This window comes from Xyrauchen texanus, chromosome 17 (genome assembly GCF_025860055.1).
Source record: "Xyrauchen texanus isolate HMW12.3.18 chromosome 17, RBS_HiC_50CHRs, whole genome shotgun sequence".
Classification (NCBI taxonomy): domain Eukaryota; kingdom Metazoa; phylum Chordata; class Actinopteri; order Cypriniformes; family Catostomidae; genus Xyrauchen; species Xyrauchen texanus.
The window spans coordinates 38,993,806-39,021,481 of NC_068292.1; the positions used below are offsets into that span (position 1 = coordinate 38,993,806).

The window sequence follows — 27,676 nt, forward strand, 5'->3', positions numbered from 1 at the left end:
TGTTCAAATCCTTAACCCTAAATGGGAGCCAAAGTAATAGTGAAGTTTGCCTTAACATAGTTTGCCTTAACTGGTCATGTGATCTCAAAACGGTGGCCAATATGAAGGGGATTAGCCTAATGTAGAATAAAACTGCTTTTTCTTGACCACTAATATGACTGGAGACTTCATCTCATGTAATCGCCATACAAGCTAGAACCGCCACTGCTGAAGTCTATCTAGCAGACATGAGAACATAACTCAGTGTTCTGCTGCTCCAGAACCTGCCAAAAAGCATCCTGATGCCCTGCCAAACAAAAGCTTTTCAGAGGTGATATCTGAACATCCTCATGATAGAATACAGCGAACGACACCTGTTCAAAGCAAACCGGCAAAAGACACAACTCAAGAGAATTACAGCACAAAGTCTGAACTAGTCTGCACTGGTCTAAACTAGTAAATAACTGTGAAACTCTAAACAGGACTGACAGACAGAGAATTTATGAATGTTCTTTAAACTCCCAACATGTACAAGGAAAACTTGTCGGGTGAACCGCTCCAGTACCATTCCATCAAACATCCTCGGCATAGCGGTGAGGGCTCTCTGATGGCACGTCTTCCTCCAGTCCTGGGATTCGGCACCACAGTAACAGTTCATGGATGGGCAAGGAAAAGGTGGGAACCGGCTGAACAATAAACGTAAAGTTTTAATGAGAAACTCAACTTAAAACAAACATAAACAAACACATATGCAACGTGGCCACGTGTGTCTCTCTCTCTCCAGAACTGGTGTCGCCGACTGCCTTTTATCTCACTCTCCCACTAATCAGCTGATTCAGTGCCCTATCACGGCCCAGCCACGCTCTCCTCCTCATCACAGTTGGGTTGCCTCTCATTCAAGGATTGAGAAGAATAAAACACTACATTATTTCTAAAAAAAACTAACCAAGGAAACAGGCTCAAACAAAATGTACCTTGAAGCATCAAAACTGACCAACATCTGTTGTCAACCTTCAGTTTCATCAGAGTGTCTTGACTTGCCCAACAGTCCCCCAGAATACAGAATACCAGAAATTCCATGCTGGTCTAGGAAAAAACTTAATAGCTGAAGCTAGTTAACCAGCAAGGTATGTTGGATGAAGTCGGTTGACCATGGAAGTCTTGCTGGTAAAACCTGGTCCATGTGCTGGTGACCACACATGCTGATCTTTTTAGCAAGGTAACACAAACTGAAGTCTACCATTGCAGAAAGAATAAAAATATATAAAACATATATAAGATCTTTTTAATTTCTAAATTGTTCCTCCTAGACAGCAATGAGATTCAATAAATGGCAAATAGAGACTTTTTCCTTAGTCTTATTCTTCACAGATGTGACATGTGTCTCCTCTAGAATTGTTTTTTTAGGAGCAATCTCAACAATGTTTCAAACTGTGCTCTGATTGCCAAGATCCCAAAGCCTGCAATCAAAAGTCTGAATTCTTAATATGAACTCAAAACTTTCTCATTACAATTCTTCCAAGAACAAATTATCTGAGCAATTCGATCCACCTTAATTTTACAGTGCAATACTCTTACTGTATGTCAACAGCTGTCTCATTTGTGTTACTCCAAAACAAAGACAAAGATTCAGCAGATTCCTGCAATTTACGAGATTCAGCAGATGCCTGACAACAAGCAAATAATGGCAAATAAATAAACTCAAGAAAAAAAAGAAACATTCTCTCACTTTCAACTGCTTTAATTTTCAGCTAACTTAACATGTGTAAATATTTGCATAAACATAAAAAGTTTCAACAACTAAGACATAAACTGAAAAATTTCACAGACATGTGACAAACAGAAATGGAATAATGTGTCCCTGAAAAAAGGGGGGGTTAAAATCAAAAGTAACAGTCAGTATCTGGTGTGGCCACCAGCTCCATTAAGTACTGCAGTGCATCTCCTCCTCATGGACTGCACCAGATTTGCCAGATCTTGCTGTGAGATGTTACCCCACTCTTCCACCAAGGCACTTGCAAGTTCCCAGACATTTCTGGGGGAAATGGCCCTAGCTCCATCCCGCCGATCCAACAGGTCCCAGACATGCTCAATGGGATTGAGATCCCGGCTCTTCTCTGGTCATGGCAGAACACTGATATTCTTGTCTTGCAGGAAATCAAGCACAGAACGAGCAGTATGGCTGGTGGCATTGTCATGCTGGAGGGTCATGTCAGGATGAGCCTGTGGGAAGGGTACCACATGAGAGGGAGGAGGATGTCTTCCCTGTAACGCACAGTGTTAAGATTGCCTCCAATGAAAACAAGCTCAGTCCGATGATGCTGTGACAGAAACTGGACACAAACCAGACCATGACGGACCCCCCCACCTCCAAATCGATCCCGCTCCAGAATACAGGGCTCGGTGTAACGCTCATTCCTTTGACGATAAACGAGAGTCCAACCATGTCATGACCATGACTTGTCAGTGAATTCTGGTCCAGCAAAGGTGGGTTTGTGCCCAGAGGCAATGTTGTTTCCGGTGATGTCTGGTAGGGACCTGCCTTACAACAGGTCTACAAGCCCTCAGTCCAGCTTCTCTCAGCCTATTGTGGACAATCTGAGCACTGATTGTGCATTCTTGGTTTAACTCGGGCTGTTGTTGTTGTTGCCATCCTGTACCTGTCCTGCAGTTGTGATATTCAGATGTACCGATCCTGTGCAGGTATTTCTACACATGGTCTGCCACTGCGAGGACGATCAGCTGTCCTTCCTGTCTCCCTGTAGTGCTGTCTTAGTCATCTCACAGTACGGACATTGCAATTTATTGCCCTGGCCACATCTGCAGTCCCCATGCCTCCATGCAGCATGCCTAGGGCATGTTCATGCAGATGAGCAGGGACTCAACTTTTTTGAGTCAGTAGACAGGTCTCTTTAGTGTCCTACATTTTTCTAACTGTGACCTTAATTGCCTAATGTCTGTACACTGTTAGTGTCTCAACAACCGTTCCAAAGGTGCATGTTCATTAATATTTTATGGTTCATTGGACAAGCATGGGAAACATTGTTTAAACCCTTTACAATAAAGATCTGTAAAGTTATTTGGATTTTTACAAAAGAATCTTTAAAATACAGTGTCTTGAAAAAGGGACGTTTCTTTTTTTGCTGAATTTATAAGCCAAATATTGTCAACAAACCAAAACCCCAACCAGAAGCTTTCAAGAAAGAGGAAGTGGAGATTAGCAGCTCTCAGAAATGAAGGTTAGATAAAATAAATTATGAATTAATGTATTCTCAATACATTTGCAATCATCCACTTAAAGCTGAAACCCCTTCAGGAATTAGAACAGCAAAAATATAAGATCATATGTTTGGACAGCATGTACAGTTACTTTGTACATCAAGCATTTTATTATATGCATTTCAAATGAAAAATCACCTCCATGATGCTATTTTAAAATGTATTTATTTTAGCATTCATTGGGTAATAAAAAAAAAGTATTTTTTTATAGTAATCAAAATAGGCTGGGATATGGTTCTGTCTGTGCGTGCTCAGGTAGAGAGTGGACAAACAATGCACTCTAAGCCGTTGGATGATGCAGCTGGTGGAATGGTCCTAAACCATTTGTCAAATTGATTTAGCATGTTGTATACTGCACAATATCGCAATGGCACGGGATGTTTCTTTACCTTATTTCAGTGTTTTAAGTGCTCAATTCGTGTCACAGCACGGCAGCGATTCTAAGTCTTATAAGGTGCCAGACGGCACGGAGTCCTGTTTACTAAATGATCAAGTGAAGGGGAGAGAACCACCACTGAGTTATGAGTTCCACATCCAGAACTGTCTTATGGACCACATGCACAGTCTAAACTAAAAAATGAGACACAGATACTGGAAATCATCTTGTACAAGCAAGTGCTCCAAGCACTCATTCAGGTGTTCTTGAAAACGTTTCCTGTGCGTATAAGCAAAATACATGCAGTTATTAGTGAACTAATAACCTGTCCAAGGTAATCTGAAGTAAATAGTAAATGTTAATCAGTTCATTTATGGAGGATATAATTTCATTCACACTGCTCCTATAGGTAGAGCATGACATTAGCAAAGCCAAGGTGAAGGGTTCAATTTCCAGGGAACATTCAAATTAACAAATGCACAGCTTGAATGCACTGTAAGTCACATGGAATACAAGTTAAATGTATACATTTAATTAAATTGACATGTACACCGGCAACCAAAAGTTTGGAATAATAAATATATTTCGCTATTTTGGAAGGAAATTGGTACTTTAATTCACCAAAGTGGCATTCAACTGATCACAAAGTATAGTCAGGACATTACTGATGTAAAAAACAACATCACTATTTAAAAAACATAATTGTTTATCAAATCTAGACAGGCCCCATTTCCAGCAGCCATCACTCCAACACCTTATCCTTGAGTAATCATGCTAAATTGCTAATTTAGTACAAGAAAATAATTTGCCATTATATCAAAGACAGTTTAAAGCTATTTGGTTCATTATACGTTGTCTTTGTGTATGTTTTTTAGGTGCCACAGTATGCAATATACTGGCATGTCTTAAGGTCAATATTAGGTCAAAAATAGAACAAAATAAAGAAGCAGCTTTCTCTAGAAACTCGTCAATCAATCATCACTTGTCAACAGTCAATTATTGTTTTGAGGAAGGAAGGCTATACAATGCTTGAAATTGCCAGAAAAACTGAAGATTTCATACAAAGGTGTACACTACAGTCTTCAAAGACAAAGCACAACTGGCTCTAACAAGGACAGAAAGAGATGTGGAAGGCCAGATGTACAACTAAACAAGAGGATAAATACATCAGAGTCTCTAGTTTGAGAAATAGATGCCTCACATGTCCTCAGCTGACAGCTTCATTGAATTCTACTCGCTCAACACCAGTTTCATTTACAACAGTAAAGAGAAGACTCAGGGGTGCAGGACTTATTATAAGAATTGCAAAAAAAAAGCCCCTTTTTATGAGCAAAATCTGTACATTACTCCAAACTTTTGGCCGCCAGTGTATGTCTATAGGAGTTGCAGTCATACCAGAGCACAGGTAGCTGAATCATGATGGGTTAATGGAATAGTTGACAAATTTTCTTACATGGGTAAACTATTTCTTTATGGTCTAAAACGCCAAAGAGTAAATTCCCAAGAGGACTTGAAGTCATTGATTACACATTTAACAGCTTTCATAGCATGTATTGCAATATTCTAGGAAGTGTGGTTAAAAATTATTTAACCACTTTGTAAATAACAAAACCACTTGGCTTGATTGGTTTATGATCTAGCACTTTTAAACAAACACCACAAGACTTTTCATTACATTTCTATTACTATTAAGGATTTTGTTAATTTCTATTACTTTAACAAGCTTGCAATTAACATTTTTAAATTTCCTGATATTTCCAGGTTTTCCATGACCATGGGAATGCTGAGATATGGAGCATCTTTGTTGGTTACAATTTTTTTTTTTTACAAAAATCTCTGCTCAAAAAATTGCATAATTTCTTCTTTTTTTCTACAATGATGAATGGTCACCAGATCAAACGTAATCATAATTCAGATTAATATAGGTTGTCAATATTGGTGTCAAACAAGAAATTGAAAACAATGTCCCTGTCCATTCGGGGACAGACAGCACATGCCTGGAATAGGATAACATCGAATTTTATGGAAATTTAAAGAACGACACAAGAGAAACAGAAAGACGTAATGTCTGATTATGTTTTGACCACCTTAGTCTAGTGTGTGCAACTGTGCGTGTGTGTATAAATGGTTCTTTTGAGAGGTGAGTAGTTTGTTTACATCCTCCAATAACTGTCTTCATCCTGGACTTTGTCATCACATAATCCACACAACACCAGATCTGCATATATCTAAGAGAATGAATGTCTGTTGTGAGGAAACCACAACATCACTGACCAAGTGTATATTCCAGAGAGTAATATATAATAACTGTGGCGAAGATATGTCCAGGTCATATTTCACTCAAAATCAAAATACATTTTATTTTGCATTATGAAAATAAATCTGGTTCAGCTGGTTTTAGGAGCAGAATTTTCACATTCACATTACCATAATGTGAAAAAGATAATCTTCTACTCATTACTGTATTATCCTCCAGTCCAGACACAATATGTACTGTAATGTTAACAAGAATAAAAATGTGCTTAATTTGAATTAAATTAAATTAAAAACTGAACATATTTCACCCAATAAATTTCATTTTACATAAGAAAACAAAGCATTTGTATGAACCATTACATTTTTTATTTATTGCATTTTGACATTCTTGTGATGAAAATGAAGTACATTTTCCCACCACATTACCATAGTGTAATATACAGTACTGTGCAACTATTTTAGGCACTTGTTGCATATTGAGGATGTATTCAAATATAATTAATGTATGATGTACATACATCATGTATGTACATCATACAAATTCCAGTAAACATAAAAAAAGCTAAATCTTTATTTGGTGTGACCAACTTAGCCTTTAAAACAGCACCAATTCGCATAAACACCGTTTTTCTTGGTTGTTGGCAGAAAGGATGTTCCAAGCTTCTCGGAGAATTCACCACAGTTCTTTTATCTTTTATCTAATTATCTGTCTCAAACCAGCCCCTCTGGCACCAACAATCATGCCACGGTCTGTCTCTTTATGTCAGACTGATACAATGTTCAGTGGGGGCACTGTGGGGGCAATGCCAACTCTTGCAGAGTGCCCTGTTCTTCTATTCTAATGTTTTCTATTTGCAAAAATAATGTTTGGGAGTCTAAAATATATTTTTCCTATTGACACACTGAAGCTGAAGATAAAAATAACCATCTTAAGACATATGTTTTTGTGAAACTTCTTAAGTCTCCTAAAACGTTTGCACAGTACTGTAGATACTATATATATAACTTTGACAAGATATATAGATATATAGTTTAACAAAAACAAATCATTTGTGTCCTGACAGAATGGTGTTCCTTACTGTATGCAGTTCTCTCAGGACACAAATGATTTGTTTTTCTTAGAATTTGCTTAATATATATCTACAGTGCATTTAGAAAATATTTAGACCCCTTCTTTTTTCACATTTTAGATGCAAGCTTATGCTAAAATGCTTTAAATTATTTTATTTTTTTTACACATCAATACCCATACTCCATACCCCATAAAGACTAAGCAAAAAAAATATTTTTGATAACTTTGCACATTTATTAAAAAGAAAATACTGAAATGTCACATTGACACAAGTATTCATACCCTTAACTCTTTACTTAGTTGAATCACCTTTGGCAGCAATTAAAGTATTTTTGGTATGTTGCGACAAGCTTTGCACACCTGGATTTGGGGATTTTCTGCCATTATTCTCTCAAGCTCTGTCAGGTTGGATGGGGACCATCAGTGGACAGCCATTTTCAGGTCTCTTCACATATGTTCGATTGGGCTCAAGTCCGGGCTCTGGATGGGCCACTCAAGGACATTTACAGAGTTGTCCATAAGCCACTCTTTCGTCTTATCTTGGCTGTGTGCTTAGGCTCATTATCCTGTTGGAAGGTGAACATTCGGTCCAGTCTGAGGTCCTGAGCACTCTGGATCAGGTTTTTATTAAGGATATCTCAGAATTCTGCTGCATTCAGCTTTCCTTCAACATTTAGCTAGTCCCCCAGTCCCTGCTGCTGAAACACTCCCCCACAGCATAATGCTACCGCCCATGCTTCACCATTGGGATGGTATTGCACAGGTGAGGAGTAGTGGTTGGTTTCCTCCAGACATGATGCTTGGAATTAAGGCCAAACAGTTCAATCTGCATTTCATCAGATCAGAGGATCTTGTTTCTGACAGTCTGAGAGTCCTTTAGGTGTTTTTTTTTTTTATAAATTTAACTGAGGAGAATCTTCCGTCTGGCCACTCAGCCACAAAGCCCAGATTGGTGGAGTGATAGTTGTTCTTCTGCAAGTTTCTCTTATCTCCACACATGACATCTGGAGCTCAACCAGAGTGACCATCGGGTTCTTGGTCACCTCTCTTACCAAGGCCCTTCTCTAGGAAGTCATGGTTGTTCAAAAACTTCTTCCATTTAAGAATTATTAGGACACTGTGCTCGTGGGAACCTTCAATACAGCCAAAATCTGTGCCTCGACACAGTCCTGTCTCTGAGCTCTGCAGGCAGTTCCTTTGACCTCATGGCTTGGTTTTTGCTCTGACATGCATTTTCAGCTGTGAGACCTTATATAGACAGGTGTGTGCCTTTCCAAATCATGCCCAGTCAATTGAATTTTCCACAGGTGAACATCAATCAAAGTGTAGAAACATCTCAAATATGATCCAGAGAAATGGGATACACCTGAGCTAAATTTCAAGTGTCATAGCAAAGGGTATAAATACTTAAGTCAATGTGATATTTCAGTTTTTACACACACACACACACACACACACACACACACACACACACACACACACACACACACACACACACACACACACACACACACATATGTTGGTCTACCTATCATTATGGGGACTTTCCATAGACATAATTACTTTTATACTGTATAAACTATAGATTCTATCCTCTAAACCTAACACAACCCCTAAACCTAATCATCACAGAAAAACTTCTGCATTTTTACATTTTCAATAAAACATTGTTTAGTATGATTTTTAAGCGATTTGAATTATGGGGACACTAGAAATGTCCTCATAAATCACATTTATAGCATAATACCCTTGTAATTACTAATTTGTAACTTACAAAATTGTCCTCGTAAACCACAAAAACACACACACACACACACACACACACACACACACACACACACAATGTTGTGGCTGATCAGTGTATATATATATATATATATATATATATATATATATATATATATATATATATCACAAATATATATAATTGTCTGTCAGCTATGAAGTGTTAAATCTCACACTGTTAGTGTGTTTCTTAACATGTCTACCACATACGACCACTTCCTCCGAATGTGTGGCGAGCATGTGGACAGATTGAGTGAGACAGAGTGCGAGAGAAAGAGAACCGAACTAAATAAACACTCTCAACCTTTACCCTCAAACCTTTACCTATTGTATGAACACAATAATAACAAAGCCATGATCATGGTTGTGATGTTTGAGTTTGAGTCTGGAGTTTCAGAGTGAACAAATCAGATTTCTGATGCTCTACATGAAAATAATATCATCAACACATTGTCATAAAGGTGGATGATATGACCAAAATCGTATACCACTGTATGAGCAGTTTAACATCACTGTAACTTTATATTAAAGCAAAAGACATACATTTTTTTTTCTTTGACATAAATTGCAAAAAGTGTCTAAATGTATTTTTATTCACCCTATATATTAAATAACCATGTAGTAATGCCTATATTTGGATAACCCAGTGAACTTAAACATAGAAAAAAAAATTATGTTACAGCCTTATTCCAAAATGGATTAAATTCATTATTTTCCTCAAAATTCCACAAAAAATACCCCATAATGACAACGTGAAAGAAGTTTGTTTGAAATCTTTGCAAATTTATTAAAAAAATAAATAAAAAAAACACATGTACATAAGTATTCACAGCCTTTGCCATGACACTCAAAATTGAGCTCAGGCACATCCTGTTTCCACTGATCATCCTTGAGATGTTTCTACAGCTTGATTGGAGTCCACCTGTAGTAAATTCAGTTGATTTGACTTGATTTGTAAAGGAACACCTCTCTATATAAGGTCCCACAGTTAACAGTGCATGTCAGAGTACAAACCAAGCCATGAAGTCCAAGGAATTGTCTGTAGACCTCCAAGACAGGATTATATAGAGGCACAGATCTGGGGAAAGGTACAGAAACATTTCTGCAGTATTGAAGGTTCCAATGAGCACAGTGGCCTCCATCATCCATAAATGGAAGAAGTTTGGAACCACCAGGACTCTTCCTTGAGCTGGCCGATCGGCCAAACTGGGCAATGGGGGGAGAAGGGCCTTAGTCAGGGAGGTGACCAAGAACCTGATGATCACTCTGATAGAGCTCCAGTGTTTCTCTGTTGAGAGAGTAGAAACTTCTAGAAGAACAACCATCTCTGCACCACTCCACCAATCAGGTGGAGTATGGTATGTATGGTAGAGCGGTCAGACGGAAGCCACTCCTCAGTAAAAGGCACATGACAGCCCACCTGGAGTTTGCCAAAAGGCACCTGAAGGACTCTCGGGGCATGAGAAATAAAATTCTCTGGTCTGATGAAACAAACTTTGGCCTGAATGGCAAGCATCATGTCTGGAGGAAACCAGGCACCACTCATCACCTGGCCAATACCATCCCTACAGTGAAGCATGGTGGTGGCAGCATCATGCTGTGGGGAAGTTTTTCAGTGGCCGGAACTGGGAGACTGGGAAAGATGAATGCAGAAATGTACAGAGACATCTTTGATGAAAACCTTGAGTGGCCAAGCCAGAGCCCAGACTTGAAACCGATTTAACATCTCTGGAGAGATCTGAAAATGGCTGTGCACCGACATTCCCCATCCAACCTGATGGAGCTTGACAGGTCCTGCAAAGAAGAATGGGAGAAACTGCCCAAAAATAGGTGTACCAAGCTTGTAGCATCATACACAAAAAGACTTGAGGCTGTAATTGGTGGCAAAGGTTCTTCAATAAAGTATTGAGCAAAGGCTGTGAATACTTATGTACATGTGTTTTTTTTTTTTATAAATTTGCAAAGATTTCAAACAAACTTCTTTCACCTTGTCATTATGGGGTATTGTTTGTAGAATTGAGGAAAATAATGAATTTAATACATTTTGGAATAAGGATGTAACATAAAATTTTGAAAAAGTGAAGCGCTGTGAATACTTTCTGGATGCGCTATATATTGGGAAAAGCACAAATAAAAATTATTTGACTTGATTTGACTTTTTTTGTTACAACGTTTTTTCTACTTTGGCAATTAAATCTCAATTTTCTCACTTCTTAATTTTCTTAATTCTGATTCAAGAAATTGGCTAGCATCGTCCAATCACTGACAACCATGTTAAAATAAAATTTAGCATCAAAAATTCTGAATCTATGTGCTTATTACCATTGCCCTATGTCTGCCAAACATGTTGAGTGGTGCAAACACCATCTGCAGCCTCAAACTGAACTTTTGACCGGATGTTAGGAGTGAACGCATTTGGCAGCATAGGAAAGCTATAGGATGCTCCTTTGCCCCTAATTAGTGGATTACTTAACCTATAGTGTGTCTGCATGACATCACTGCACTGGTTTCATAACTGTTTGAAAGGCACGTTATTTTCATCCTAACTCCATATAAAGCCTCTAGAAAAAAATGCAGTGTTTCCCAACTAGTGTGCCGAGAAAGAATGTCAGGTGTGCTGTGGAAAATTATCAAATTCCACAAAATTAAAAAATGCATGAAAAAAAAAATCATAATTTCTGGGATCCAAACTCCTCAACTTTCGGAGAAATTCACAGTTTTGAAACCATAATTGGTGACTTTTGTGATTGTGAGGAGCAATGATTAATGTGCAAATGTGACTGATATTTATACGTGTTAAGGGTCTTTCACATGACTCGCATCAGTGCTGCAGAACACACTGAAGTCTATGAAGTGGTGTCACTTTACACCAAAGTATTTTTCACACACACATTTTTACTTCACCAATAATGTCTTTGAGAGTATTAAGCAACAAGAAATAAATATTAACTCGTCGTTATGAATATCAGAGACCCCAGTTATTGAACTCATTTAAATTCAACAAGAAAACACTTAGACCTAAACATAAATTAGTCCTTTTATTACTTTCTGCTATCAAAGCAACTGCAAGCTTTTTTTCTCTCTTCCAAATACATGTTTTCAATGTTTATTGTGCAGGCCTCCCGCTTTTTTACGTCAAACTCTTAAAATCGCCCCTCTGTGACGCTTTCTGCAACTCTTGTCATGTGGAGGGCGATGTGGCGCTTGATGCTGTGTTCAGCCTCCAGAACCAAATTAAAACTGCTACGAGAAGTCGTCTGTCCGAGGCAAAGACGCAAAATCTAATGACAATGAATTGAAATTTAAAAGACTGCACACTGACATTTTATAAAGGATAGTTCCGACTCTAAAAAATTAAAAAATAAAAAAAAATAGTTAATATACAAACAACTGTGATCACATATAATCTGTTGAATACCAAATTAACGTGCAAAGTTGAAACATTGCTTTCAACCATGAACAACGTAACCTCTGCTTCACATTGTGCCCAAACAATACCCTTAAATAAAAAAGTTTTCCATGCCATTTTTGGAACCTGTTGTGCTCTGTATTTTCACATTACTAAATGTTTTCCTCTATTGTTTAAATAGCGTAAAGAATTCCAGAATGTATATAGCATTATCATATAGCAAACTATTTACTGTTTGACACTTTCCTTCCATTTCATGGTATATACAGTCACACCTCCAAACCCCTACAAGGTCATGGTGACAACTGTGGAAATGAAGGAGAGCTGAAGATAGTATGGTTTTCCCCAAGTTAAGACACAAGAGCTTAATAACTTGAGTGTCAGATGAGGAACAATATCACTGGACTATTTCTCATGAAACTCTTTTAGAAATAAGGAAGTCCATCAGTGGGTGAGAGCAGAAGGCTGTGAGTCTTTGCATGCATGAGTCCAACTCAAGGCTATCAGACAGATGTGACTGCAAGCAGAATATACTGTACGTCAAGTGTTTTGACAATGTATCCAAATGTTCTGATACCGAAATGTCTTTGAAATAGTTCATCAGCACCATATCTAAACTCAGAATGTAGGGTTTTGGAGAAAATGAAGATTACCAAAAAAGATCTGGAGAAAACTGGACCAGCTTATCAACTGCCACACATACTCACAAAGCCCCACTGGGACCAATTTCATCCTCAACAAGACAAAAAACGGTGCTGAGATCTGGCCTCAGAATAAGATGAATTACCACTTCATCACTACATATTTCTGTTCACCTTCAGGAATGACGGAACGCAACCAGAGTCACATTCCAGTTTCTGACAGATGTTTATGTGAATATTGTTTAGTGAGGGGGTGAGCTGTGTCCGTGGAAAAATGGATCAGAGGAATATCTTCAGATAGCACAGATCACCATGGCTACAGAGAATGTGACACACTCTGGTATAGTTCTGATTTCACAGAGGAAGATAAAGTAGATGTGCTACTATCTACAGCCACATTTAAACTTATTTGACTTAGCAATGGCTCAACTTAAGGACTACAAAAATAACCTTAAAAAAAAAAAAAAAAAAAAACAGTTAACACATTAATCAAATTTGTCAGAATAAGAGCACCTGCACCGATTTCAATAAAAAGTGTTCACACCAAACTGTTAAATAACCTATTTCAGATAACTCTGCCCCTAAATGGTACATAAAAACAAAACAAATTGTGGTTGGTCACTACTTGTCAGTCAGTGTCTTCCTATCTAAGTTGGCAGATAAGTAAGGAATAGCGTACCGTAAGCCAGTTGTTATCCCAAAATAATCACAGACAGGGTGATCAGGACACCGACTGTACATTATCCCTGTACATAAGCGGACTGTACAGAACATTATCCTGCTTATTGCACACCAATTAACCAAATAAATAAATATATAGACATAAAATATTGAATTGCATTGAAATTCTGTAATCCACCTCCACAGCTAAATTCCTGTAACTGCTGATCAGTCTCTAGAATTTACTCCGAATGGTGCCAAAAACAAAAAAACATCCAGTGAGCACCAGTTCTGTGGATGGAAATGCCTTATTGATTAGATGGATCAACAGAGAATGGCCAAATTGGTTCAGACTGACAAAGTCTATGGTAACTCAGATAACTACTCTGTACAATTGTGGTGAGAAGAATATAATCTCAGAATGCTATTCTGAGATGCAGGTTGGTGCTGTTTTGGAGGCAGGAGGGTGACCTACACAATATTAGGCAGGTGATTTTAATGTTGTGGCTGATCGGTGTATATATATATATATATATATATATATATATATATATATATATATATATGACATGACAATGTATTATTCTAGTGTACTATAGTAACAATAATTTCGTTTTTACTAACATTTACATTAATTACATGAAGAAGAAAAAAATTACTCACTACAAAAGAGGACAATTTTGGTACGCATGATTGACTACTCTATAGGTTCCATCGCTGCTTTCGCAATACAATGTGACAAATGCAGCGTTTTGTGATTCTACAGCGCTACTTTCTGGAAAATGTAGCTCACTACTGGAAAAGCAACACTACTGTGAAAGTAGCTTAACTACTGAAAATGGCAATTAAGTAAACAACTTTGCTACATTTAGTTAATTTCTTCCCAACACTGATGATGGGTCTGAATCTTTTAGCGAGGCAAATGTAAAAAGTGTGGCAGGAAGGGGCTGCTTAAATATTCATTATCCATGCAGACTGTTTTTCCATCAAATGACAGGTTTTACATGGTGTTCTGCCAAGCTGTGAATTACAGGTCAGTCTGAAAAGCTCTGAACGTGTTAAGGAAGCCATTGTATGTGACCTTTGCTGGGAAGCACTCCAAAAATCTCAGGCAATGTTGAAACGCTTCAGTCTGCACACTTTGTCTGTTCAGGCTCACATTTATTTTTTGTAAACACGCTTGCGAGAAACTCAACTTAGCAAGGCAATATCTCAACTCACTGCCAGAGGTCTAACAGCTTCCAGTGTTACATAAAAGTACAATGTCTTCTAAATTGTGTTATGTATCTGTTCCCAATCTGTTATGTGTCTGTTCTAGCATTGTCACGATACCACAATTTCAAGTGTCGATAACAATACTAGGGTACTGAACTAAGTTGGAAGTCTGTCAAACCCAAGTATGTAACCACATATTCAGGATTAGGGGCATAAAATGCAATAATTTAATAATGAACCATTGAAAAACCCACATCTTTTGACCCCAAGTCTCTAAATATGGGAATAGGAGGTTTCAGTCCTAGTATTACCGAGACTGTAGAAAGTCTGGTAGTGTTACATGTTTTATATAACTAGTACCGACATAGGCCAGGTCCACACTTATACATTTTAGTTTAAATGTGCATTAATTTTGTTATGATTACAGCTCTCATCTGGATGAGATTTTAAAAAATGCTCCCCCAAAAAACTATGATATTAGGAAACTGGAGATGAAGTTTCCCCTTAAATGGATTCATGTGGACGTGGCCTTAGTACAAAAGAAACGGTTCCTTTTGACATCTCTAGTCAGTTTGGCGGCAAGGAACCTAAACAAACAGGCCACCAAGATGGTTTGTGAACATACTTCTCCATCCCTTGCAAAGATGTATTACCCACCATCTGTCAGGACAGTGAGTGGTGTTCACTCCTTTGATGTTCCTTCTGCACTCCCTTAAGCAATGTCTATGAAAACGGATTGAGGAAAGGTTTTAAGAGCCTGTCAAAGATGCTATTCATGTGCTCAGAATATTTTTCCAGGCTGCCCATCTCCAAAAACACATTGTTGAGTTAATGAATGGCACAAGATGTATCCTCATATAAAATATGTGAAATAGACAGACAGTATGGAGGACATCATGGAAAATGTTCTATAAAAAGGACTATAAGAGGCCAGGGATAAAAAAAAGAGAAGTGTTTCTTTGGGAGATTTTTTTGAAATGGTGGTGTGTGTTTGGCAAAACAAATTTTAAGAAGAAACTATTTGTTTGAAAGTGCTAAAGAAGCAGTAACTTAGTCCCAAGTAACTTTTCAACATTGGGCAGAACAGTTCTGAGCATGATGAGTAATGGTTCCACTAGCATTTCCACTTGCGCATGGTTTGGTACGGTTAAATTACAAACCTTTCCTGGCCCGGAATTCTCAGCACATTTAGCTAACTATACTCAGTGCCAACCAGCCTGGATCTGAACAGAATGGCAAAACAGGCTCCAAAACCACAGCTATGCTGCTTTGTTGAGCTGGTAAGCATTTTCAAGTAAACAGGGCAATGTTTTCATAACCATAGTGTTTCAACTTTCTAGAAATCAAACTTTGAATGGTTTGCTAGCTATCCAAATTAAGATGGGCAACATAATCACACAGGAAATCGACATGCTGCATCCAAATATTCATGTACCCTAAAATCTACCAAATTCTGTATAATTGACAAACGCCATTCCCCCATAAGACCTTTTGCATAATTTCAAATGTGTTCACCTGTGGTGCTACTAATAGCGCACTGCACAAGTAATGTCCAAGACACAGGTTCTGATCCCATGGAAACAAGGAGGTAATTGTGTTCACATAAATAATGGTCAGGCGATTCGAAGGTCACATTTTTGCTCTCAAATTACGTTTTTACTCCACTGATGGTTAGGTTTAGGGTTTAGGTTAGGGGGTAGGAATAAAACAATATGCTAAAATATACAACTCGCTTTTGGTGCCACCCTGTGGACATTTCACTTAGAAACTGCTCAACAACACTTCCAGCTTCGGCCACTGGAGGCAGTGGTTCAAATTTCGATACAGGCCAATTTCAGCAGCATAATTTTTCAACTCGTCACAGAATACATGAGATATAATAGGAGCAGTTATTATTACATAACAGCATTTTTAAATAAATAAAAAATGGAGGAAGTGCTTGCAGGCATTTTTATGCTCTTTTTTTGACTCCGCTTCCCACAGACACACCCTCTTCTTGCACACCTTGCTGATGCAATTTCATTGGCTGTTTGTTGGTGACAGTCAGCAAACCTGATGACTTATCAGCAAGGTTACAACAATTTCAAGTTTGCACACTAGAAGAGAATCGTTGATGACCACGTACTGCAAGTTGGCTTAGATTTCTCATTTGGAAGACTGCAGTAAACTCACACGTGTCTCCTGTAGAATTTCAGAAGAGATCTCATCAATGTCTCAACAGTGCGCAGATTTGCCAAGATCCCAAATTATACAAAGAAAAGTCTTTCTCGTCCAATTCTTTCAAGACCAAGTTATTGAAGATATGCTATCCATAATATTTTTAAATCTCTATAAACTTACTGTTTGACAAAAAAGTATTTCTCCTAACACATCATCTCAAGTGTTTCAAGTGAGATACCAAAAAATGTCTCAAACTGTGCTCGGATTTGCCAAGATACTGCAATCAAAAGTCAGAGATCTCAATAACCTGAGCTATGATATCCACATGAATTTTATATATCTGTACTGTACAATGATGTATACTAATAATTGCCTAATTTTTGCCCTACTTCATTCTCCAAAGGAGAATCTTAGGAGAAACAAATTAGACAAAGTTGATATTGAATCATATTAAATTAAAAATACAACTGTGAACTCCATAAAGTCTCCTGAGCTATGAAAAAGAAACCTACGTGTAATAAAGTTTTTAGAGATTCAGTTTTGCCTGGGTGGGCATTTAAATTCTGCAGAGAGCTATGAACATCAGACATTTTCATCGGTGCTTGCAAGTGTCATCACTGTAGCATTTTGCTGACACAGATTTCAAGGCAGGGGCATCTCAGGAGAAAGTACATGTGAGATGGTTCGGCGTGGAGCGTTGGGTATAATTAAACGAGAATTCTGGTCTTCTAAATACCATGAGGAACAATCGAGCACCATAAATCAGAGCGATGATTCAGCTTGGTCATGAATAAATGTGCCAGGCTTAAGCCTCATGAAGCTCTCTCCTGCAGAACTTGCCAAGAAAGATTAATTAGAGAGGTCTGCAGGACCCCAGCGGTTTCATATGAGCATGGCTGGACATTCGCAGCACTGGGTTATGCTAAAAACCCTTCAATATGGAGGTAAAATAAAATCCACAAGAACAAATGTATAAAACATTTATAGTTCTGGTTTTGGATGCTGATTGGCAAATCATTAAATACAATATGAAATCTTTAATAAAATGAAAAGAAAACTCTTCTTTTCCTGAAAATCAACCCAAAATATAATGTTAAAAATAAACAAACTTAGCAAAACTTAGCTAAAATTATATATAAGGGACATTGTTTGGTTTATTTGGCTAGTTACATTTATTACTTGCAATTAGCATTGCTTTTACCTCCTGCTGTCCGCAACCCTATCAGAACAGACCTGCAACCCATTTTAGAGGCACAACCCACCAAAAACATTGCAAAATAGCACTGTCTCACAATTTTTATTGAATAATTAATATCTCACCTGAACGTATTATTGAAATAGGGGCAACAATTTGCAACAATCATAAAAATAGCACAGAATTTAAATTAAAAATGCACACACACACACACACACACACACACACACACACACACACACACACACACACACACACACACACACACACACACACACACACACACACACACACACACACACACACACACACACACACACACACACACACACACACACACACACACACACACCTTCTATAGTGTGCATAGTGGGGCGGCTGTGGCTCAGGTGGTAGATTGGGTTGGCTGCTAATTGGAGGGTTGGTGGTTCTATTCCCGGCCCACATGAGTCCACATGCCGAAGTGTCCTTGGGCAAGACACTGAACCCCAAGTTTTTCCCAATGGCTGGCTACCGTCTTGCCTGGCAGCTCTGCCATCATTGGTGTGTGAATGTGTGTATGAATGGGTGAGTGAGAAGCAGTGTAAAGTGCTTTGAATATCGCTAAGGTTAAAAAGGCTCTATATACTTATATATTCATATATAATATTCATATATATATTCATATTCATATGTATTTGTATATTTGAGTGCATGTTAAAAACTAGACGCAGTGGAGAGCACTCTGAGGATATCTTCTGCATTCCAGTGTGTCTGTGTATTTCAATCACACAAAATCATCGCTTTTGCACAGCAATAACCCAGAATCACCTCTTTTTGAAACATGTATCTGTGCAATATGCCCTCACTAAGACTAAATAAGCGCAACAAAGTGGAGCATAAAGCAGCCGGAGAGTTGGAATTGGCTTTAAGACTGAACGCGCCAGCATCTAAAAGCTCTACCTTAAATATTGATACGCTCTATGATTTACATCTCGTGAGGGTGTGTATGTGAGTGTGTGTATGGGGTTGTTAAGAGCAGCACATCCTGGCCAGACCTGATTTCCTGTGCTCGGTGATGCCGTGCCATCTTATTGAATATGATATTAAGCAGACTGCTCACTAAGCGCAGAATATAACAGCACACCGGACCTTGCTGCGAATATCCGTTTCCTGCATGTTTCGTTTAAATTGTCCATGTTGACTTTGTTTTTGATTGATCTCAAAGAGTAAGAAAATCTGGTTTGTCTCAAGCATTTTTTAATATCTATGGAATATGAATATAAAGTAATGCGCCATATTATAGACTAAAATAGTCACTATCAGGATTGGGAAGGTTACTTTTAAAAAGTATTCCACTACAGATTACAGAATACATGCTGTAAAATGTCATTTGTAACGTAATCTGTTCGATTACTTAAAATCAGTAATGTAATCTAAATACTTTGGATTACTTCTCCAGCACAGGAAGATGTTTTAACTTGTTTTGACTATAAAAAGTAAATAAAGTAAGAAAATACACTTTTACGATTTTTGCAGTATCTCTTTTCCCTAATATCAAAGGTCTTACTGGAGAAAAAATATACGCTTCAATGTGCATTTTTGTCATAGAATTCAGTATAAAATATAATTGCAGCTGCCGTCTGGTAACAGATGCATGTCAAGGCAAGAAATAGCATTTTAGCTTAGCATAAAGCTAAATGTTTACATGACCATTTATAAACAATTTTTGCTGCTTCAAACTTTAAAAAACCCCAGAGTGAACACAACAACCTCCTTTTCTGATCATATATGGATTCGGTTCAAAGAATGAAGCCAAAAATATATTATTTATATATTTCTATACGATGTTAAAGGCTACATTGTTTAGCATTTCTTGTAAAACTCTAACCGCATAAAAATACATTTACAATGCATGTAATCATATACTAATTGGATTTATGCTTCATCTGTCAAAGCATTTCTAACTGTTTTTTGTTAAACTGTAAAAAAACACTGTGGCAGGGCGGAGGGCGGGTCTTGATCCTACACACCCGGTCCCGTATTAGGCTAATTATGCCTCCGTGAGGGATAAAGGTCGACTGCAGGGGATCGTGCGGGAGAGAGAGATCGTTTATGGACATGTCAGTCATGTGTGTGTTTATGTTGTCTTTTAAGTTATCATTAAACCATTATTTATATCGTCAAGCCGGTTCTCGCCTCCTTCTTTCCATTGATCCCTTTACAAACACGATGTAGCTCCACTATTAACAGCCCCCAAGGGAAAGATCCGCAATGTCATCATATCCACCTTTTCACTCAAAACAGTGTGAAAGCACCCGTATGAATGAAACAAAGTGTTTAACAGCTGTTTAAAAGCTCCTCGGATCACACCATTTATATGGATAAATGTTTTCCAACTCAACAGACTAAATATTCAATGAAACAAATGACAATAAAAGGCAAAGTAATCTCTTCAGTAATTAAAATACATTTGAAATGTATTCTGATTACCAACTATTTAAATTGTAACTGTAGTGGACTTATATTTAGTATTTTAAATAGGTAATCCCATTACATGTATTCTGTTACTCCCCAACCCTGGTCACTATGTACAGACAGTCCAAACCATTTCCATAAAAGGTGAGGTGCATCATTTCTGTGCCATAAACAGCAACAAAGTTAATTGCCAAATAATGAGATTTTTACAGTTTTTTAAGAAAATCTGTGAAGTTTAAAAGATTTGTTCACCCGTTGTATTGCCTGCCAGTCAAAAAATCTTAATAATGATAATTTTGAAAAGCAATAGCACACTTCTACTCAACAAACCACATAATTTGATGTATCATTCATTTTAACAAAGATGATGCAGGAAGAGCTACATGCCTAAGTTTAATACATATGGTTAGGAGTTTGTTTTCAATCTTTGAGAGTAAACCATCCAATGGCTTATTTATAATCATCTCTACACATTAAACTGGGATAGAAAAAAGTATTTTAACATCCAAACTATTACACACATCAGCTTTCAAGTAATTACAAAAAATACTAGGTTTAAAGAAACTAATTTCTAACACAAAGGTCAGTTGTATGTGTGTTTGTCTTTTTTTGTCTTTTTGAAGACTTTTTTGAAGACTTTTGGAAGTGGTACAGCCCCTGGCAACCAGATGAAATTATTTAAACACTCTGCTGATCACCTGCCAGGTGCAGACAGAGCACGTGCCATCTGAAAGGGTATGTTTATTTTTTTAGCCATGTGATTTACCTGCATGCCACCATTTACACTGATTAGAGGTGATTAGAAGCTGAGCATGGGTAACAGGCAGCAGGAAATCAACTCACCACAGTATAAACAATGTGTAATTGCTCTGAAGTGCCCTCACGGTTATACAGTAATGCTTCACAATTACAGAAATCCCCATGTAAATTACAGACAGGCGCCAGATGGGAGAGAATGTAAGGCTTTGCCAAGATGTTGTGAATTTAACTGTAAAGAATAATCAGTAATCTGTAAAAATTAATGAGGAGGTGTCTTATGAGTGCTCTGTACTGGAAAAAAAAAATGTTTTTTTTTTTTTTGGAATATAAGAAGTACTAGTTTATAACCTTAGAGAAACTACTGTGGCGGTATGGTATTTAGATGGTAAAACTATGGTACTTTGATACTGTACTGTATATGTTATGGTATTGAATGACTGTCATATATATGTTCCATGGTATTTACATAGTCGTCCGAAGTATTACGCATCACAAGGTAATATTTTCCAAAGAAACATGGTATTAATATGTTTATGTCCAATGAAATTACTGTGATATACTGTATGTCCGTCAAAATCTTGTAACTACTATGGTGCTATGTCCAAAAAAGATATATATTATCATGAAACAAACCACAAATTTACCACACTACATAAAAGACATGATATTATTATGGTATCATATCCAAAAAAGCAAAGTAATACCATGGAACTCTGATATGGAAATTAATAGTAATCATACTCATGTTGGTACTGTATTAACATGGTCATCCAAATTATTAGGCATTACAAAGTATAATTTTCCAAAGAAAGGTGATATGATCATATTATATGTCCAAAAATCAGTACATTATCATGGTATATGACAGAAAAAATGTTATTAACATGTTGCATATAAAAATCGTGATATTACAACAGTACCATGTACGTAAAAGGTAAAGTCATGAAATAAACCATGATTTTACCATGCTACACACCCAAAAAACAAACAAACATGATATTACTATGACATTATGTCCAAAAGAATCATGATAAAAACCATTGGACTTTAATCAACCATGTTGTTCGGTGGCTGGATGATCTTCGATGCCTGGAACTAACGGAAATTAAAGCGATTAGATCTCTGAAAAAGCTAATATAATTGGACGCATGAACCGCAGCGGTGAAGCAAATAATTGTATGTTTGAGTGGTAGAGCTCTAAAATAGACAATAGTTCACTCCCATTATAATGAATGAAGCTGCACAAGTGATTTACTTTTACATTTCATCATTTAGCAGATGCTTTTATCCAAAACGGCCAGCAAAAGAGGAACATAACAAGCAATTTGTCACACAAGTCAACAATATCTGCAATATCGAACTGCTAAGTTCACAGAGTAGCTGGAGTTGCATAGAAGCTAGTGCAGAAGAAAGAGACAACAAAAGTATTTTTATAATTAAAAAAAGAAATCCTTACCTTGTCCGCAGGTCATGCAGACAGCTTTATTGTATGGCTTCATTAATTTTAATAAAAGCGATCAATATCCCCGATGTGGCAGGGCGGAGGGCGGAGGGCGGGGCCGGGTCGTGATCCTACACACCCGGTCCCGTATTAGGCTAATCACGCCTCCGTGAGGGATAAAGGTCGACTGCAGAGGATCATGCGAGAGAGAGAGATCGTTAGCGGACATGTCCGTCAGTGTGTGTTTATGTTGTCTTTTAAGTTTATCATTAAACCATTATTTATATCGTCAAGCCGGTTCTCGCCTCCTCCTTTCCATTGATCACTTTAAACTGGCTTGACGATATAAATAATGGTTTAATGATAAACTTAAAAGACAACATAAACACACACATGACGGACATGTCCGCTAACAATCTCTCTCCCCGGCCCGCCCTCCGCCCTGCCACACCCGATCTTTCAGCTGAGGAAATAATTGTGAGCATCTAAACTATGATACAGTTTTATCGCCTGTCTTGCGTAGACGCTCAGTTACATCAACATGTCTGGATAAGTCACCTCGGGTAAACAATTGATGTTCTTTGAGAAAATGTGTTGACTCGTATGTAGCGTTACAATTCCTTTGTTATTGTTTAAGCCCTTGAAATGGTTTATACCATGAATGATAATCATATTCATATACCGTGATATTTACAATATATGGTGATCCGAGGTACTTCCAAGAATACTGTGCTTTACCTTGGTCCAAAAACCATGGAATTAATTTGGCATTTTTGTGTATACAGTTTATAAAATGAGAACTCAGTAAGAACATGTTAGTGCAACAGTTTGAATCATTTAAACGTGTAGCAGTTGGAGATTAATTAATGGCACACTTATCTGGAAAAAACAACAACTGAAAATAGTTGGTGAATTAGTGTCATTTCAGAAAAACAACAAAAGAAAGAAAGAGAGGTGTGAAATAGAAGAGAATAAAGGGTCTCAATTATCCATAAAAAAGCAACTGGTGGTCCTTGCTTCAGCACCGACCCAATTTAGACTTCAAAGGAACAGGCTGCAAAAGTAGTTAGACATAAGTTGTTCAAGGTAAAAAGCACTTTCTTTGAGAAAGAGTTGAGAACAACATGCAGACGAAAGCAAACGAAAACGAAATAATGTATGCTGAGTTAGAGACAAACATTTGGACAGACAAATAAACAGTGATCATCGAACTCCTACCTGTCTGGCTGAGCTGGGAGGCGCTGCGACTCTTTCGACTCAACCCCACGGCTGCCGCCATCTTTGCTCCGATGCTGGAACGGCGTTTTTTGTCAACAGTTCCCACTAGACTCACGGCCGTGTCTGATTGGCTCCCATCTGTCTTCTCTAGACTGCACATGTCCCCGCCAATGCTGGTGCTCTTGGTCATATTGCCACCGGCCTCCGTCCCCATTTGCCTGTTTTTCATTTTGGATGTAAATTCACTGTCAGTGGTGGCCCGTGGAGGAGACATGAAGAGAGGAGGAGGGACAGTGTTGAGGAATAGCAGAGGATGGATGGATGATGGAGGAGAGAAAGAAGAGAGTTAGGTGAGTGGAGGGAGAGGGGAAGCTAAGATTCAGGTCAGAATAAGGTCAAAGGTGAAAGGGTTTAGGCCTCCAATCAGTTCACACTACAGCTTTTGGTGGGGACCAGAGTCTGTTTGATGTCTGAATTCAGTTTGTTTGGTTGGTGTGAAAACTGTTTTCTGAACTTTTTGGACTGGTGAACCACTTTCAAGTCCGTTTACTGAAAAAAATTATTCTCTCAAATAGTATTGTTGTCTTGTTTTCTAGTAAAAAATATCCACAGAAAATTCCTTAAAACAAGAAAAATTTACTTGCGAAGTTACACAAGATTTGAAGAAATTTTTCAAGAGAAATCTTGAATTTATGTATATTTACACAATTGTTTTTTTTTATTTTTATATTTTTTAAGCAAAAACCACCAAATTCTGTTTAAAAAAAAAATGAAAACTCAAATTTTTATATCTTATTCAAGTTTGTTCTCAAGTGAATTTATCTTGTTTTAGAAATGTTTAAATATTTTTTTACTGCAAAATAAGACAAAAATAATAATTAACATATTAACTCCAGTACAGTTTGCAATTGGTATGCATGTAATCAGTCCAAACTTGTGGAAGTTAACCACTATTGATGACGCCTGTTAGAGTAAATACTGTGCAGAGTAAGTTATTGTATGCAAGGAATAACCGGATGATCTCCAACCTACCTATGAGCTACTGTACAACTCGCTATACCAAAATTCGCAGCATACAACAAGAACGCAGTTCACTATAGACCTCATGCCACAATCCAATGTGATCTACTTGCCACACAGCAAGAATCAGTTACTACTAAGCAGGCATAACACTTTTGTTTTTTTACATTTTCCATGCTGATTTTCAGGGGAAATGTGGAATTAAATAGAATGGATTCGAACATAGTGAAAAAAATAAATAAATAGAGCTAAGATTGCTATTGTATTTTGGTAGCTGAAAGCATAACCAAATTAGCAGTGTTTGGTGTAATGTGAATTCTAAATAATTTAATCAAAAAGTAAAGTAACACTTTACATTTTAAATTCTTGTAATCAGATTACAGATGTTAATAACTTTCAATTACATAAAAATTATATTACTTGGGTTATACAAATTTCTAAAATTATATTATTTACATAGAATATACTTAAAACTGAAGTGTGTAATCTCTGCGCAACTAGCGCCGCTGAATGCAGTTTCAAAAATACATTTTGTTTGCAAACAGCTTTCCGAATAGGCCCCACATATACTGATCAATCAAACAAACAGTCCTGCCCCAAACTCACACCATTGGTTAAGTCAATGTTGTTGTGTTTGGCTGGACGGGTCACTCAAAACAAACTTTCGTTTGAAACGTTATAGTTCCACAGAGACATAGTGTTTCCAGTTTGAAAATGTTTACCTAAAAATGAATTACTTATAGTTGTCTCTGCATATTAAGCTGGGATAAGAGAAGTATTTTAACACCGAAAAAGTTACACACGTCAGCTTTAAACATGATCCATGTGCGCCCCCGACAAGCCATTATTAGGGTAGAAATGCTTAGTTTGCTTGCAACAATGAACGAGGAGGATATATAGTTTTCAGTTTTTAATTTGTTGACCAGAAAGGCAAAAACTAAATCATAAATAAATAGAAATCTGTATAAATTAATAGTAGGGTTTTTTAGAAAGTATATTGGAATTATTGATGTGATTACATTTTCCATTATATAATCAGTAAAGTCATCTGATTACAGTTTTATTAAAGCAATTAGTTATTTGTCATGGATTATTTTAGTAATTTACCCAACGTTGCAAATTAAAATATATATATATATGTATGAAGAAATATGCAAGGAACAGCGGATGTGTTGTACTTTGTGCATGATGGGCAAATTCTGTGGAAATCTGAAATGCTTTCTGTGGAATTCAGTAAGTGCAGATTTCGTGAGGCCCTGCTTTCAAGCAGACCACATTTAGTGTATCATTTTGAGTCACAGCTTTAAGTCACTTCCCATGACATGATCCTAAAACAGCGCAAAGATAACTTGCATCCCTCACAAAAACCCCCTGTATCAGTAGATCACATTCTGTATTTCAAAGTTACGTTACATTGAGGTTTACAGTAAAATGCACGCTGCTCTGTATTCCATTCAGGCAGGCCTTTTCTTTTTTTCGCGTGACAAAAATGAAGACACATAAATAGACTGAATTAGCCAGTCATATGATTGTGAGCAGAGCGTGAAACAAAGAGACAAATGACTTCCCGTGCAATGGCTCCTAATGAAATCTTAATAATTATAAATGTTTTTAAATGATATACTGTATGTGCAGCCGAAGAGATGTCTGCTCTTCTTTATCAAAGCAATTGAGGACAAAAGTTCAACAGAAGTACATGACGGAAATCACTGAGCTGTGACAACATGTTCTTCAATTACTACAATTAGCCTTTTCAAGATGCAACCCAGTCATGTAGCCCATTCTGCTTCAATAGACATTCTACATCAAGCTGTCTATGATCCAGTATTCTCAGATCCTGAAACATTTGGACTGATATATCATGCGAGGCAATCAAGGATTTGGACCAATGGGAAAGAAAACCCACAAATGAGATCTCTTGAGTATCTCATAGTAAAAAGATGAAATGGAGAGCAAGAGAGATTTTCTGAGATTTCAGATTGCTCTACAGAGATTCAGAAGCAGTGATCTCAAATTGTGCTCAAATAAGTTCTCAATATGAAAACATTTCTATTCGAATTCTTCCTAATGATCTGAACTATGCTATCCACAATAATTAAAAATCTTTACTCTTGTCTCAATTGTTTCTATTTTTATTTCTCTCCTCAATTTCATTTATCTGAAACTAATTATTTTAAATGTAATTATTTAGAAGTCACATTACACCAAACACTGCTAATTTGATGCTATATGTATTTATTATAACTTGGAATATGCCTAAAAGTAACTTTTTTTGCTAAATAAAATCATAAAAATACGATACAATACTATTCAGAATCATCAATATTAAAAACAAAAATGGCTGTCCACACTGAATAATGATTCAGATCAAAGATCTAGCAAACATATAGTATTATTATTATTTTCCAGTTACATGTTGGAAATTGTTTTTTTTTAAATCGCAAAATTCAGTGAATTAAAAGCGAGACCAGCACATGCAGATGTTTCAGCACATGATGTCATGGCAAGATAAAAACAATTTGGAAATCTATTGAAAACTTTAATGAAAAACTAAAATAGATATGGCAGTAGAACAGTAGAATGACACATGCCATTCAGACATTCAGCCTGCTAAACACACAACAACATACAGAGGTGTGTGTGTGTGTGTGTGTGTGTGTGTGTGTGTGTGTGTGTGTGTGTGTGTGTGTGTGTGTGTGTGTGTGTGTGTGTGTGTGTGTGTGTGTGTGTGTGTGGACGAGTTTGGGTGTTTTA

At 37.2% G+C, this 27,676-nt stretch overlaps 1 protein-coding gene across 26 annotated transcripts in view; it reads right to left on the minus strand.

Moving 5' to 3' along the window:
• Nucleotides 1–27,676, minus strand: part of rims2a (regulating synaptic membrane exocytosis 2a) — a 206,480-nt gene that overhangs the window by 12,681 nt on the left and 166,123 nt on the right. For 23 of the 26 annotated variants that reach the window (XM_052146263.1, XM_052146242.1, XM_052146264.1 and 20 more), the window contains one exon: nt 23,903–24,147. In XM_052146263.1, coding sequence (XP_052002223.1) covers nt 23,903–24,147 — 245 coding nt within the window. The remainder of the gene's footprint in view (nt 1–23,902; nt 24,148–27,676) is intronic. The other 3 variants (XM_052146262.1, XM_052146244.1, XM_052146269.1) reach the window with 1 other exon arrangement.